Consider the following 14,409-nt stretch of genomic DNA (forward strand, 5'->3'; position numbering starts at 1 on the left):
ACTTGATTTTATTTTATTCGATAACATTAATACATTGTGCTGAATATAATAATATTTTAAGATTTAGGAATAACTAAAAAAAAAAACATGATGTACCGTTATTCGCCTGTCTGTCTACAGTAATAAGTATCTTGTCAAAACCGAAGTCAATATGTATAACCTGTATTTACTATGCAATGTTTATTATAAGTTGTATTCATAATAAATCAATTAAGGAAACGGATTTTTCTGAACTGACTCGGTTCTTGGTGTTCTCGTTTGAGCTCCCAAATATTAATTACCTAGTTCCTTATAACACACGGTATCTAAGCTGGAAGAACAGGATTGTGTGGTACTTCTTATAAAAATGGGATATTAAAAAAAAATAGAACTCATAGGACACGATTATTACTTTTATTAATTCGCGTTTACTTATTATTTATTATTCAAAGGTACAAAGTCTGGTTAAACATATAAAGTCTCCTCAATGATATTGCAATATCAGTCCTGAATTAAATACAAAGGAATATCGACGTTATATCTTTTATTTTGTATTATTATATAATTACATATTGAACATTTAATACGTAAAGCACAGTATATTTAGAATATAAAAATAAATATGACTTCAACGAAAGTGAACGTGGATTTAGTGAGAGAACGTGCGAAATGCACTTTCGATTTAAAAGAGTTGATACACTTTGTTGACGGCGGTGAAGAGATCACTTCGGAAAGAAAAGCATTTGGTAAGCAAGGGAAAATTAAAATTTGCTCAAAGGAAGGATTTTGATGGATAATGGTTGTGGGTTAGATCGTAGGAAAATATACCAGAGGGAGACTTTGTACAAAAGTCGATTTCTTGGGTACCTCTGTCCCATTCGTGTTTTTGCCGTGAAGCAGTTGTGTTTGCATGGCTGTGTTTCGGTTTGAAGGGTGGGATATGGCGTGAATTTACAGGGCACAGAGGAATAACACCTGAATCCTCAGGAATGGCAACGCATGGGGGGTATCATAGGCGAAACAGTACGCTCTGTTATGTTTATGTTTATAGGCGACGGTTACCACTTTCCATCAGGTGGGCCGTCAGCTTGTTTGCCATTCTAAGTTGCATAAAAAAAAATATAATTTAACCCTACTTTGTATAATGGTGGAAATTTCCATCATAACATCGAATGCCCAAAAATTATATAAAAGAACAAATTCACTTTAATTTGATTGTGTCTGAATATCTTTTTAATGTCCATTGCAGAAAAAAATAGCTGTCAAATTTATTTTTTAACCATTTTTCTTTTAATTTTGAACATAAATTATGTCACCTTGATTTAATTCACCAATAAAAAAATCATGCAAAGAAGGGTTAAGATTGCGTTCAACAATTTTTTTACAAGAAACAATTTTTTTATATATCTCATAACTTATAACTCCTATTAAAATAATGTATACGTAACGTCCCTTTCAGTTTTTTTAATAGATCATAATGTAATGGTAGTCCCACCTGCGCTAACGGTATACGCTGGCGGGTCATCAGTGAGGGATGATAGGTGAGAATGAAAAGGTAGATCAGTCAGTCCATCGTGATAAGTACCTTTGGAAACACAATAGGAGCCACAGACAGCCCTCTATGTCGAGGCTGTTTCGATGCCGAAGAAACGGCTGCTCACGTAATCTTGGAATGTGAGGCTGTGGCCCATTAACGCTTAGAAATCCACGGAACGGTGAGGTCGCTCCGTGAGGCCTGTGAAGAACCCAGGTAGCTTCTGCGCTTCTGGGCGGAGCTAGGTTGGCTGTACTTGCCACGACTCATACGCACTACGGCCCAAATGAGAGGCTAAGCGCGGAAAATAGAGCCCTATTCACATTCACATTTGTACATTTGGAATTCAGCACGATGGTTTACAGAAGGGACCACCTCGATTTGTTACTTATTCCATTAAGTTAATGTTTCTGTGGTAAATATTAACGAGATTTTATCTTTTCATTGTTCTTTTTTTAAACAAACTATACCTAGATTTACGACAGTAACTGAATCCTTTATCTGCATGTCTATAAAGCAGTCTGGGGAGACATTGTTATCTTGTTAAAACTGAAGTTGATTTAAATTTTATTATCACATGAAACAGTCTTAAATTAGTATCGTATCAGAAACTGCACCTACGATACGATAGATTATTAGACGATTTTTATTCGTGCTTTAATTATCATTAATTGAAAGTACAATTATAGATAATTAAAGCACGTAATTACTGAATGACATTGCAGTATCAGTTCCTAATTAGCATTTGGATTATACATTCTTTATATCTATATTCATATAGGTACATGTTTTTCAATTGAGTCTCTATTATAAAACAATTAGATATACATTTACAAGGTGCAAACAGAAATACCATTAAAAGAATGTTCTTACTGGTGGAGTTAAATATTTTATCTAAAGAAACGCCAGTCGAATAAAGATATAAAATTTTGAGTCTCCTATATTACCATGGAGAGTCTAGCTGTATAGTTACGAGCAGTCTAGAGAAAGTTATAATTCTTAATTTTGTGGTCATTTCTTGTATTTAATAGGTAATGGCAATTATTTAATGTTGTATAGATAAAAGAATAATAATAAACTTTCATCTACTGTCAGGGTTGAAGTCTACTGACGGGATTTGAAGTGAATATGATAATTGATTTATTACATTAAATGACTGCATTGATTTCATTTTATACTAATATTAAATTATTATTAATATAATTAAATTAAGGCGGACTTATCCTTTAAAGGGATTTCTTCCACTTGTGAACCCGAAAGGAGAAAGTATCTATAGGGTTTGTATATAAAGCATACCATATATGGTGCAAAGGAGACTTTGTACAAAAGTCGATTGCTTGGGTACCTCTGTCCTATTCGTGTTTCAACCGTGAAGCAGTTGTGTTTGCATAGCTGTGTTTCGGTTTGAAGGGTGAGATATGGCGTGAATTTACTGGGTACAGAGGAATAACACCTGAGCCCTGAGGAATGGCAACGCTTGAGGGGTATCACGGGCTAAACAGTATACTCTGTTATGTCCATGGTACTGCTCATGTCTATAGGCGACGGTTACCACTTTCCATCAGGTGGGTTGTCAGCTTGCTTGCCATTCTAAGTTGTATAAAAAAAATTATACAGTAATCACAGTAGGTTTTTATACAAAAAGAACCAATTTCTTATAACAGTATTATCTACATCAATTCTTTACATATTGGTAACCCATAATTGTTATTGTTTATAGAATAGTATAAACTCCCGTTTATATCAAACCTATCAAAAAGTTTATCAAATTTACCAAAATTATTACCTGTTTTCACCTGGCAAATTGCGACTGACTGAGAGCTTTCAGTTTTCAGGATGCATTTTTTTAACGAATGATAATGGAATGGTAACTCCGCCTGCGCTATCGGTGTACACTGGCAGGGTACCAGTGAGGGATGATAGGTGAAAATGAAAAATCAGGTCAGTTAGCCCGTACGTTTGGAATTCAGCACAATGGTTTCCAGAGGGAACCACGTGGAGGTCGAACTGATAGGGTGTATTGCTAGTAATGGGGAAATTAGACCCCATTACTAACAATTCCTTTCCCCCTATCAGGATGCATTGTATTATATTTTTATCGTTTTTCGTTTAAATCAAGTTTCATTAATATGTTTATCTGCAGAAGTCAGTAGCGTTATTCTAGGCTAAGAGAAATATGGTATTAAACCTCCGTACCTTGTAACTGCTATATAAGAAATTACATACGTAATATTTCATTTTTGCAGAAGAGACTGTGCTTGCTATCAAAGAACTTAAAGATGACATACCAGAGGATTACCTGAGTCACAAGGAGAGATACGAGATTGCTGTCAGAAAGGCATGTATACTGAGGGAACTTCGTCTGCGGCATGATCAAAACAAACCCCTTTTACCGGAAAGGTACGTACAGCTCATAAGTTTTAATTGTGCCTACTGAATATTTTTTTATGTATTCCATACTTCCATCTCTCTATATACAATTTTATTTATTTATTTAACTTTATTGACCAAAATAAAATTTGGCACAAAAGGCGAATTTAATCTTAGTAGCATTCTTTATCATGTGTTGTATTATAATTGACTGAATCATTAAGTAAAATAGGGGGGAAAGGGATTGTTAGTAATGGAGACTGAAAATCCCATTGTTAGGAATATACACAACGAGGTCGACCTCCTCGCGGTTCTCCCTGAAAACTATCATAGTTAATTCCTGATGAATCTATTATGATGGGCTAACTGGCCTGTTTTCATTCTCATCTATCACCCTTTACTGGTGCTCCGCCAGCGTATCCTGTTAGCGCAGGCGGGATTACCATACCATTTGCACGCATCAAAAAAAAAGTAAAATATTTTCTAATATTCTATATATGAAATTAATTTTGACCATTTGTCCACTTAGTTTTTATGGCTTAATATTATGCCAGTAAGAATACGAGGTCAGCAGTTTTTTTTTAATTTACTCAATTTATAAAAAAAGAAAAATACTTAAGGGAGTCTTATATAAAATTATGTTCATGGAATTTTCTAACAAGAAGCATGTTTTGTTTGGCTGGTTCCATATGTCCCAACCAACGTTTCTTCCTTGTGGTTATAAGAAGAAGTTTACTAGTTTTAAGGGTTATATAGTCACTGGGCGATATTACTACACAATACTTTCATTTTTATGATAATACCATTAACAACTTAATTACTTTATTATTAACGATTAAACAATCTTGTCTGTATTATTTTATAATATTATTTCTGAACTTACACATTTTAGGCCTACGTATGTATACAATATCCTACCAGCAACAATAAAAGATATATCACCGTTCTATCTTCATGAAACCATGTTTCTTGCAACGATTTGGGGCCTCATGAACGACGAGCAGAAAGCCGAGTGGTTATCAAAAGCATTGGATATGAAAGTCATTGGAACTTATGCACAGGTGATAATAAAAATATTTTATTTTCTTCATTAATAAAAAAGATTGCAACTTTTTTTTTAATGAGACCTTACTATCTTGTAGACTGAGCTAGGGCATGGAACATTTCTAAGAGGTCTAGAGACCACCGCGACGTACGACCCTGAAACTGAAGAGTTCATCTTGAACACACCCACTCTGACGGCTTACAAATGGTGGCCCGGTGGATGTAAGTACCTATCCTATTAATATAATAAATGCGAAAGTTTGTAATGACGGATGGATGTGTGGTTGTTTGTTATATTTTCACTCAAAAACTACTGAAGGGATTTGAATGAAATTTGATACATATGTAGGTTATATCATAACTTAGCATATAGTTATTGGATAGTTTATTTACTTATTTGTGCGTGCGAAGTCGCGGGATACAGCTAGTATAAAATAAATATGTTTACGATAATCCCTAATAGAGTAGTCAGAGGTATTAGATTCATACCAAAAAGGTTGTAAATTGAATCTAGTAGACGTTCAGATTTTTACCAGAGGTAATTTTTATGTCACTTCTAACATTTTGTCATTATTTCTATTATCTTGTCATTTTTCTATTGTTATACAAAGATATATAATAACTTAAATATTTTCAGTGGGACATACTGTCAACCATTGCATCATATTAGCTCAATTGTACACCCAAGGAAAATGCCATGGTATCCAACCATTTATAGTACAGATCAGAGATCTGGAGACCCATATACCTCTCCCAGGAGTTCACGTGGGTGAGATTGGTCCAAAAATGGGCTTTCAGACCGCTAATAATGGTTTTCTTGGCTTCAAAAACTTTAGAATACCTAGAAAGAATATGTTGATGAAGAACTCTGAAGTAAAAAAGGTTGGTATTTAATCAAACGTACGTTTTAGTTGGTAAGTCGTGGGTAGTTTTTTTACCAGATGCCATTATACCTGGAATGTAAATGTTCAAAAGACTTAAATATGTAAAGTTAGATTATTTATTTGTCCAAAGCATAAAATACATTGTACAGAATAGATACTACATAATAACATTATAAAAAATATAAATTAAAATTACAGTTCATTTAGAGTCAAATAAAATTCAAATTGTTCAACAGTAGATAATTAACGGCTGGTATGGTATCTGCTTGCCAGACGTGGCAACTACTGGCAAATCCCCCTAAGAGGGAGGCTTATGTTCAGCAGTGGACAATGTAAGGCTGATATGATGATAATGATGGTATGGTATACAACCTTTAGCGGTCTTTACCTCAAATTCTTTACAGTAAAGTTTAAAAATAAAACTTTAAAGTAAAGTTCAGAAAAGTGTAAAACTTTATAGTAAAGTTCAGAAACGCGATAGAACAAATAATTATTGTCACTTAAAGATTACAGCAAAAATAAAAATTGCAGGATATAGATAGATACTCTTTATTGCTTCCTCCAAAAGATTACAGTAATAAACTTATTATAGATACAAATAATTACAAGAAATGTTCACACTTAGAAAACAATGGGCGACCTTATAGCTAAAAGCGATCTCTTCCAGACAACCTTTGGATGGATAGGAGTAATAATAGTAATAAACAGTTTGATCGGAGACACAATGAAATTCTATTATTTCTTAATATAGAGATATGATACATGTAATAATGTAAAATATATATCCGTATACTCATTATATACACTTACAGTATATATATATATATATATATATATATATATATATACTGCTTATATGTGTATACATATAAGCAGTATATATACATAAAACATGTAAGATATAGATCATGAAGAGAATGCAATGATCTTGTTGACCAATGACAGTTGAATAGAGTGGATTAGGGGGGAAAGGGATTGTTAGCAATGGAGTTTGACAGCTCCATTGCTAACAATATGCCCAATTAGGTCGACTTCCACGTGGTTCCCCCTGGAAACCATCGTGAACAATTCTTGTTGAAATCGTCACGATGGGCTAACTGACTTGTTTCATCTTCACCTTCACTGGTGCCCCGCCGGTGTATACCGATAGCACGGGTGAGGTTACTGTTTCATTATCACCCATTAAAAAAAAAGAGTGGATCAATGAATAACTTAAAGATTATTGTTACATTTTTTTTCCAGGATGGAACATACGTAAGCTCTAAGAGTGATAGATTAACGTACGGAACTATGGTTGTAGTGAGGGTGAATATAGTAAATGACGCCGCGATGCAGTTATCTGCAGCTGCAATTATTGCTGTCCGCTACTCGGCCGTCCGACATCAGTCGCAGCTGAAACCCAAGTGAGATATTATATATACTTTATTGCACTTGTAAGTTACATATAAAATAATCTATTTATAAATGTTGTGAGCAAGGGTGGACTTATCTCTGACAGAGATCTCTTCCAGTCAACCCAGTACAGTAAGAAAGCATTTCGTTAGCGGGCAGCTGAAGTGCTACAACTATTAATACATAAACAAATATACAGATATTAGATACAGAGATTAGATACAGATATTAGATTCTTTTAACTAAAGTTGTTGGCTGCAGATGGCTTTTACAGCTTCACCGGAGGTAATGTGTTCAGTTTTATGGAAGTATAAATATGATATTTTTTTTTGATCAGTTATTTTTAATGGATAAAATTAAAAACTACTCGATCGATTTTAAAAATTCTTCACCTATAGAAAGCTACATTATCAATGAGCAAGTTATAGCTATATAATATTTTCGAAAATTTTATCTACTCGTGTGAAACCGGGTCGGACTACTAGTAGGTATACATATATATTATTTCTTACAGCTATTACAATCAATTACCGTTATTGTCCAAGATAAGCTCGAGCTTATTAACATTTATCAGTAATAACACCACGTGAGACAAACACGTGAGATTATTTGTGCACTAGGAATATATCTTGATTGATGCTATTTTTTATATTTATTTTATTTATCAAAATTAATATTTAAAAGTAAATCCTCAAAATTTGCTAAAACTATGTCATACTTGATAATTATATACATATAACATATACATATACGGTTTGAAGGGTGGCGTGAATTTACAGGGTACAGAGGAATAACACCTGATTCCTCAGGAATGGCAACGCATGGGGTTATCATGGGCGAAACAGTATACTCTGTTATGTCCATGGTACTGCTCATGTCTATAGGCGACGGTTACCATTTTCCATCAGGTGAGCCGTTAGCTTGTTTGCCATTCTAATTCGTATAAAAAAAATAACAATCATCCGTCATTAATTAAGTTTATAATTTAAATGAATTACTTCATAAAAAGATGTTTATCTTACAGTGAGCCGGAACCTCAAATTCTGGACTATGTGACTCAGCAACGAAAGCTTTTCATTAATATTGCCACAGGCCATGCCATAAGGATTGTAGGGCGGTGGCTTTGGAAGACAATGTTGGGAGTTATTCAAAAAATTTTAGAAGGAAATTTGGATCAGTTACCTGAGGTATCTAATTGCTTAGTATAAATATAAGTGGATATTATATTACATAGTGTAATGTGAACAAAGCTTGTATAAATAGAATAGTTGATGGACATGCACAATTAATTTTTTTTTCTAAATACATTGTATGAGAGCGTTGTGGCCCATTAGTATACTATCCCGATATAATGATCTAAAAGAAACGAACTGACGATAGTTCCTATGTCGCTGATACCAAAAATTTTAGGTTTTCTGAATAGTTCTTCGACTTTTTAATACTTAAACGATTACTTGAAAGAGGCTAACTAGGCTTACTTGAGGCTAAACGATTACTTGAATGACGAATGTGCATGGCAATAGTTGTTCATGCACTGAATTTTCATTTAATGTTAGACATAGACACCTATATAAATATACATTGTAAATAAACGGGCTTTTAAAAAAAAAAGTAATTCAATTGAGTTTCTTGCCAGTTCTTCTCAGTTGGATCTATATACCGAACTGGACGGTAGGGAAAAAAATAAAATTATAATGTAAAAATTTGACGTTCATAAGCGGCTAAAATGTCCTACATGAATAAATGATTTTTGAATTTGAATTTGAAAATTTGAATTTTAATAATTAATCAAAATCAGAACTGCCATTTCTTTGTTTGCCTTCTAAATTGCATAAAAAATTAAACCGAGTAAATAGGCTTGTCCCCTACCCTGCTGGATACTAATACCTATTATGTTCAGCAAAATGTGGTCATGCCGAGTGTTACGTGTTGATAATCGACAAGTGCCTGTAATTATATTGTTTCTCATATATGATAATGGATTGGTAACCCCGCCTGCGCTATCGGTATACCAACTGATCCTTACATAACAACCAGTGAGTAACGTATCATCATAACGACATTAACAATAATTTACCATGATAATTTTCAGAGGGAATTGCGTGGAGGTTATTCCTGATAGGCCATATTGCTAGCAATTGGGCAGGTACCTTAAAAGTAAAGGAATTATTATTAAGGCAACCATTAATAATAATTCCTTTACTCCCTCCTGATTCTATTGTTAATAATATTTCATATCAGGTTGATTTTTACGCAGATCTCACTGAAAACCGGGGGATAAAGAGGTATTCTAAACAAATCTATAGGTATAAGCTATTGGGGTATTTAATGAGGATGAAACCAAGTTAATTGACCCATTGTGACAATTTCGCAAAGTACTGCATTCATCTATAGGCCGGAGCACCTGGATACCAGCTTGATATTCTTGACTCGGTTCAAAAACGGACTATGAGAATTGTTAACGATCCCAAGCTCACAGGCGGTATCGAGACTTTGCTTTCCTTTGTGTATGCTATCACTTATATAACGGATTGTGGTCTGAGGATTTGTTTGAAATTATGCCTACTGCCATTTTTATCATCACACCGCTCGCCATCGACAAGGAATTCATCCTCACACGCTTGAGCCTAAATAGTCCCATAAAGTGCGGTTTCAGAGAAATTTTCTTCCAAGAACGCTTAGGTTGTAGAATGAACTCCCTGCCAAGGTTTTTTCTAGAGATTACAGTCTGGGATTTTTCAAAAAGAGTATATTAAAGTTTCTTCAGGGTCGGCAACGCGCACCTGATGCCTCTAGTGTTGCAGGCGTCCATAGGCTACTGTGACCGTTTACTATTAGACGGGCTGTATGTTTGTTTGTCACCTTTGTGGTATAAAAAAATCATCAAGAGTTAATCGCGATGGTATCCAGGTGGAAGCGAAGTAAATAGATTAGTCCATAAATAAAAATATATGTTCCAGTTACATGCTCTATCCTGCTGCCTGAAGGCTGTGTGCACTCAGGATTGTACAGCAGGCATTGAGCAGTGCCGCCTGGCATGCGGTGGTCACGGTTATATGAATTCGTCCAACTTGCCATTGCTTTATAGTCACACCACTGCTGCCATGACATATGAAGGTGAAAATACTGTGCTGCTATTGCAGACAGCTAGGTAAGATATTTTAAGAGGGACGCTGCTGTCCATTCCTCGATCATTAAGTTCCCTTAGTTGCTTCTTACGATTCCCACGGGGTTTCTTTGGTATGTTGGGAATAAAAAGGAGTTACATCGCATTGTATTTCCATTATTCACTCTACCGCCAACAGAAATCATAAAATTAATGATATTATACTAATAGAAGAAAGGTAAGCCAAAAATAAAACCTAGGAATGATGCTAATTGCTTTCACTATAAATTTAATGCAAACGACAAACGCTAGTCACTTTATTCTTTCTTGTTGTTTTAATCACTCCATTCCTTTTAAACTATTCGTAGTTGAAAATGTGATAAAATGTCTAGACATACCGGCGTTGCTGTGTTCTAAACATTTCTTCGGTTGTTTTCTGAGTGCATAATGCATCCTTGCACAATATATATTTTATTTGTTGACTTCTTCTGTAGGTACCTACTAAAGACATGGACGCAAATATTAGAAGGTGACACAAAATTAAATCCAACTGTTTTGTACCTGCTCAACTTTGCGAAACCAACTGACTACAGATGGGAGAATACAAACCAAGGAATCATAAAAGGGTTTCAGGCAGTTGCTGCTGGGTATGTAACATTGTATGGATTTATGTTTTTTTTGTTCTAATACAATTTGTAGAGCCACGCTTCCTGATTTCTGGTTCCATTTGCATTATTAATTTTAATATTCTATTTACTAATAGTTTTATTATTATCAATTTCTAAAATTACAGTGATGGCTTCAGTGATGAATCTTAAACATGTTCCTCAAAAAATATGTAATATATATTTATGTTTGTATTTAGATGGTAATACAAACATTATCAATGTTGGTACAAATCTTTTGAAGGCCTGTGCTGACGAGACTTTTTTGCGCAGGATAAAATACACATTTTGTCAATCCCGTATTTAGAACGCATGAGCACGCATGTGTTGTAGCATGCGCTCCATTAAGATGGTCAAAATTCTAATCATTTGGAGAATGAACTACTGATTGCGCAAGTCTTCAAGATAAATCCTTTTACCACATGACGATTCTATGTATTTGTATACTACGAATAATACAGAATAAAATAAAATGTGATTAAGTAGGGATTCGTATTTATCGCGCGTTCAACTTATTGAATACTCGTATTCAATGTTTTTCAGAAAAATTAAAACAGCTTACGATACCGCATCGAAACATGTGAGTGCTGGTAAAAGCCAGGAGGAAGCGTGGAATCTAGCTTCGATACAATTAGTAGAAGCTAGTGAGGTGGGTTAAGCGTAATAATACAATTAGTGAGATTCTTTGATACCATCAAGATTTTGCGACACATTATTAACAATTCTATTCGATTTCAGTAAGGTTTACTTCTGTATTTATTTATTTAAATAACTTTATTGACTAAAAGAAAATATGGAATAATAGACGGAATTAATGCTAATAGCATTCTCTACCAGTCAATCTTTGGGATGAACAGTGAATCACGAATGCGATACGTCATATCGGCCTCATATTAATTTAGTCACAATTATTTTGTATTATTTTATCGATCCAAAATTTAAGATTATTAATATTACTAATTGACCATCATTAGCTTAAAATATACTAGTCAAACACTCGACAGTGGACAAATATACAAAATTATGTGTATAGTAAGAGGTTTTGCAATTTTACTGATTATTTGTATATGTATACACAATATAAATATAGGAATCTTATTATAACAAGGATTTAATAAATACAATAAAGATATTCTCCATTTTAATTGCAGGCTCATTGTCGGGTGATAATTTGCGAAGTATTTTCGAATGAAATCCAGTGTGCGTCGAACACTTTATCTCCCAACTTATCTAAAGTTTTACAGCAGTTGGTTGAACTTTATTTAGTGCATTGGGCTTTGGAGAAGAAAGGTGATATTTTGTTGGTAAGCAAACAAAAATATTACAGTAATTTGTAATATATGTACACGAAAAAGTATATTGTATATATAACCGATTAATTTAAGGCTTAACCTTGAGTGGGATTTAGTGTTAAAAAAACATCGTATCCTTTATCAATTAGTAAGTGAAAGGACAGTTTGGGCTTGGAAGGTATGTGTACTTTAGTATCCACTCGCAGTCAATACTTGAGAGTGGAGACTCTGAAGATAAAGATTCTTTTTATATTCGAATCCGAATGTATGAGACAGATAAAAAATATAACCCAGTCGTAGCTAAATTGTCTACAAACAAAATCTTTACAACCGATTTCTTTACATACGAAATTCACTAGCCCACTTAGTTGTTGATATGCTAGTTAATAGAGACATTACCGGTTATACGCAAATTGTATCGTTCATAGACTGCGTTGGTCATTGGTTTTATCAGCTCTTCGTCAATGCTTACATTTGGTATAATATTTACTTTTTAAAACAAGTTTTCTTATCTACTGTATATTTATAATATCATGTATAAATTATTTACTAATATTTGCAGTATTCCACAATATCAAAAGATGACATCCCTGCCTTGAGAGACAGATATGAAGAGTTGCTTGCTCTGATCAGACCAAACGCTGTTGGGCTCGTCGACGGCTTCGATTTTAGAGACGAGGTATCAATATATAATATTAACTATTTATTAATTTAATTTCATTTTCTTGTTATTGATACGAACAATAGAGAATGTGTCAAAATTGAATCGGTTCTGTTTGATTCTCCTGTAAAAGATAATATGCATGCTTATTTCAATATAATAAACAACAACAACAAATAATAATCTGGTCATATGACAGTCTACTGAGATGCAATGGACAAACAAGATAATGAGAACAAACAAATAAAAATTAGTCCCACAGAAATGTTATCAAAAGCAGTTTAGTTATTAAATCAAAATAACTAGTTTTGCTATAAATGAAGTCTGTTTTTTTGTGAAACATAATCTTAAATTACTAAGATTTACCGCTATATGACATATGATATTGTACTATTTTACAATCATGATATAATAGGAGAATGAAATGTATGTAATTGTATGGGAATATTTTTATAAATTTTTGCGCACGTCCACGGTATCGTCGAGGTAATATAGTCTATTCCAATTGTACTAATAACAAACCAAGTTGAAATTATGACAGAAATGAAATTGATAACCAATCGAAATATTAAATCAATCGAAGTTTTATTTGTATTGGTATTGGATATGGTAGACTTTCTTTCTTTTTTTATGGTTGACTTTCTTTATGGTTGGGTAAATTATTATTCATTCGCTTATATTTTCATTAATTCTATTGCATTTCTATATAACTGCACACATTTTTCACTTCTTACGTGTATCGCCATAGTAAAGTCGTACGTAATCGTAACTTCGATAAATTTTAAAAATCCTTAAAATAGTTAATTCACAGAAAAAGTATTACTGTTTATGTACGGTTAATTGTATGAAAATAAAAAAAAAAAAAACTAATTCTTATATATCACTCTACCAAATGGTGGACGATACATATACATTCAGAATATAAATATTTATTAACAATATTTTTTAATGTACCTGTCTAATAGATCTAGAATTCATTTAGACAACAAATAAAAGCAAATTCATATTGTCATTTATTTATATACCTATAATATCAAACTCACTTCCTTCTTATTTCTGTCTGTGTATTTAGGTCCTGAATTCGACGCTGGGCGCCTACGATGGGCGTGTGTACGAGCGCCTGATGGAGGAGGCCCTCAAGAGTCCCCTCAACGCGGAGCCCGTCAACAGCTCCTTCCACAAGTACATAAAGCCATTCATGGAGAAAGCGAAACTGTGATTTATTTATTATAATTTCAATTTATATGTACGTTTAATATTATATTAATTCAAATACTTATTATTTTGTTTTAATTACGAGTAAACATTACCTGTGAACCCTGAATGTCATTTTGCATTCAAGTATTTAGTATGTAAAATGACATATGGAACTCAAACTATATGCGATTAAATATTCATTCAATGTGCTTAATACAAATAAAGATACATCTGAATCAGACATTGGACAGGTTAGGAATAATTCAGACGGCAACAGTCAAAGAG

The 14,409-nt window shown here is 33.5% G+C and overlaps 1 protein-coding gene across 1 annotated transcript; it reads left to right on the forward strand.

Moving 5' to 3' along the window:
- The first annotated feature begins 381 nt into the window (after positions 1 to 381).
- On the forward strand, positions 382 to 14,206 carry LOC113518439 (probable peroxisomal acyl-coenzyme A oxidase 1). Its single transcript, XM_026903358.3, has 13 exons — positions 382 to 725; positions 3,760 to 3,913; positions 4,776 to 4,944; positions 5,026 to 5,149; positions 5,565 to 5,809; positions 7,054 to 7,214; positions 8,228 to 8,390; positions 10,164 to 10,354; positions 10,804 to 10,956; positions 11,518 to 11,623; positions 12,126 to 12,278; positions 12,829 to 12,945; positions 14,000 to 14,206. Exons 1-13 carry the CDS (start codon positions 602 to 604, stop codon positions 14,144 to 14,146), a joined length of 2,007 nt encoding a protein of 668 aa, XP_026759159.1. The 5' UTR covers positions 382 to 601; the 3' UTR covers positions 14,147 to 14,206.
- Positions 14,207 to 14,409: the final 203 nt, after the last annotated feature.

This window comes from Galleria mellonella, unplaced genomic scaffold (assembly GCF_026898425.1).
Source record: "Galleria mellonella isolate WM207_F2 unplaced genomic scaffold, CSIRO_AGI_GalMel_v1 utg171, whole genome shotgun sequence".
In the NCBI taxonomy this organism is placed as follows: domain Eukaryota; kingdom Metazoa; phylum Arthropoda; class Insecta; order Lepidoptera; family Pyralidae; genus Galleria; species Galleria mellonella.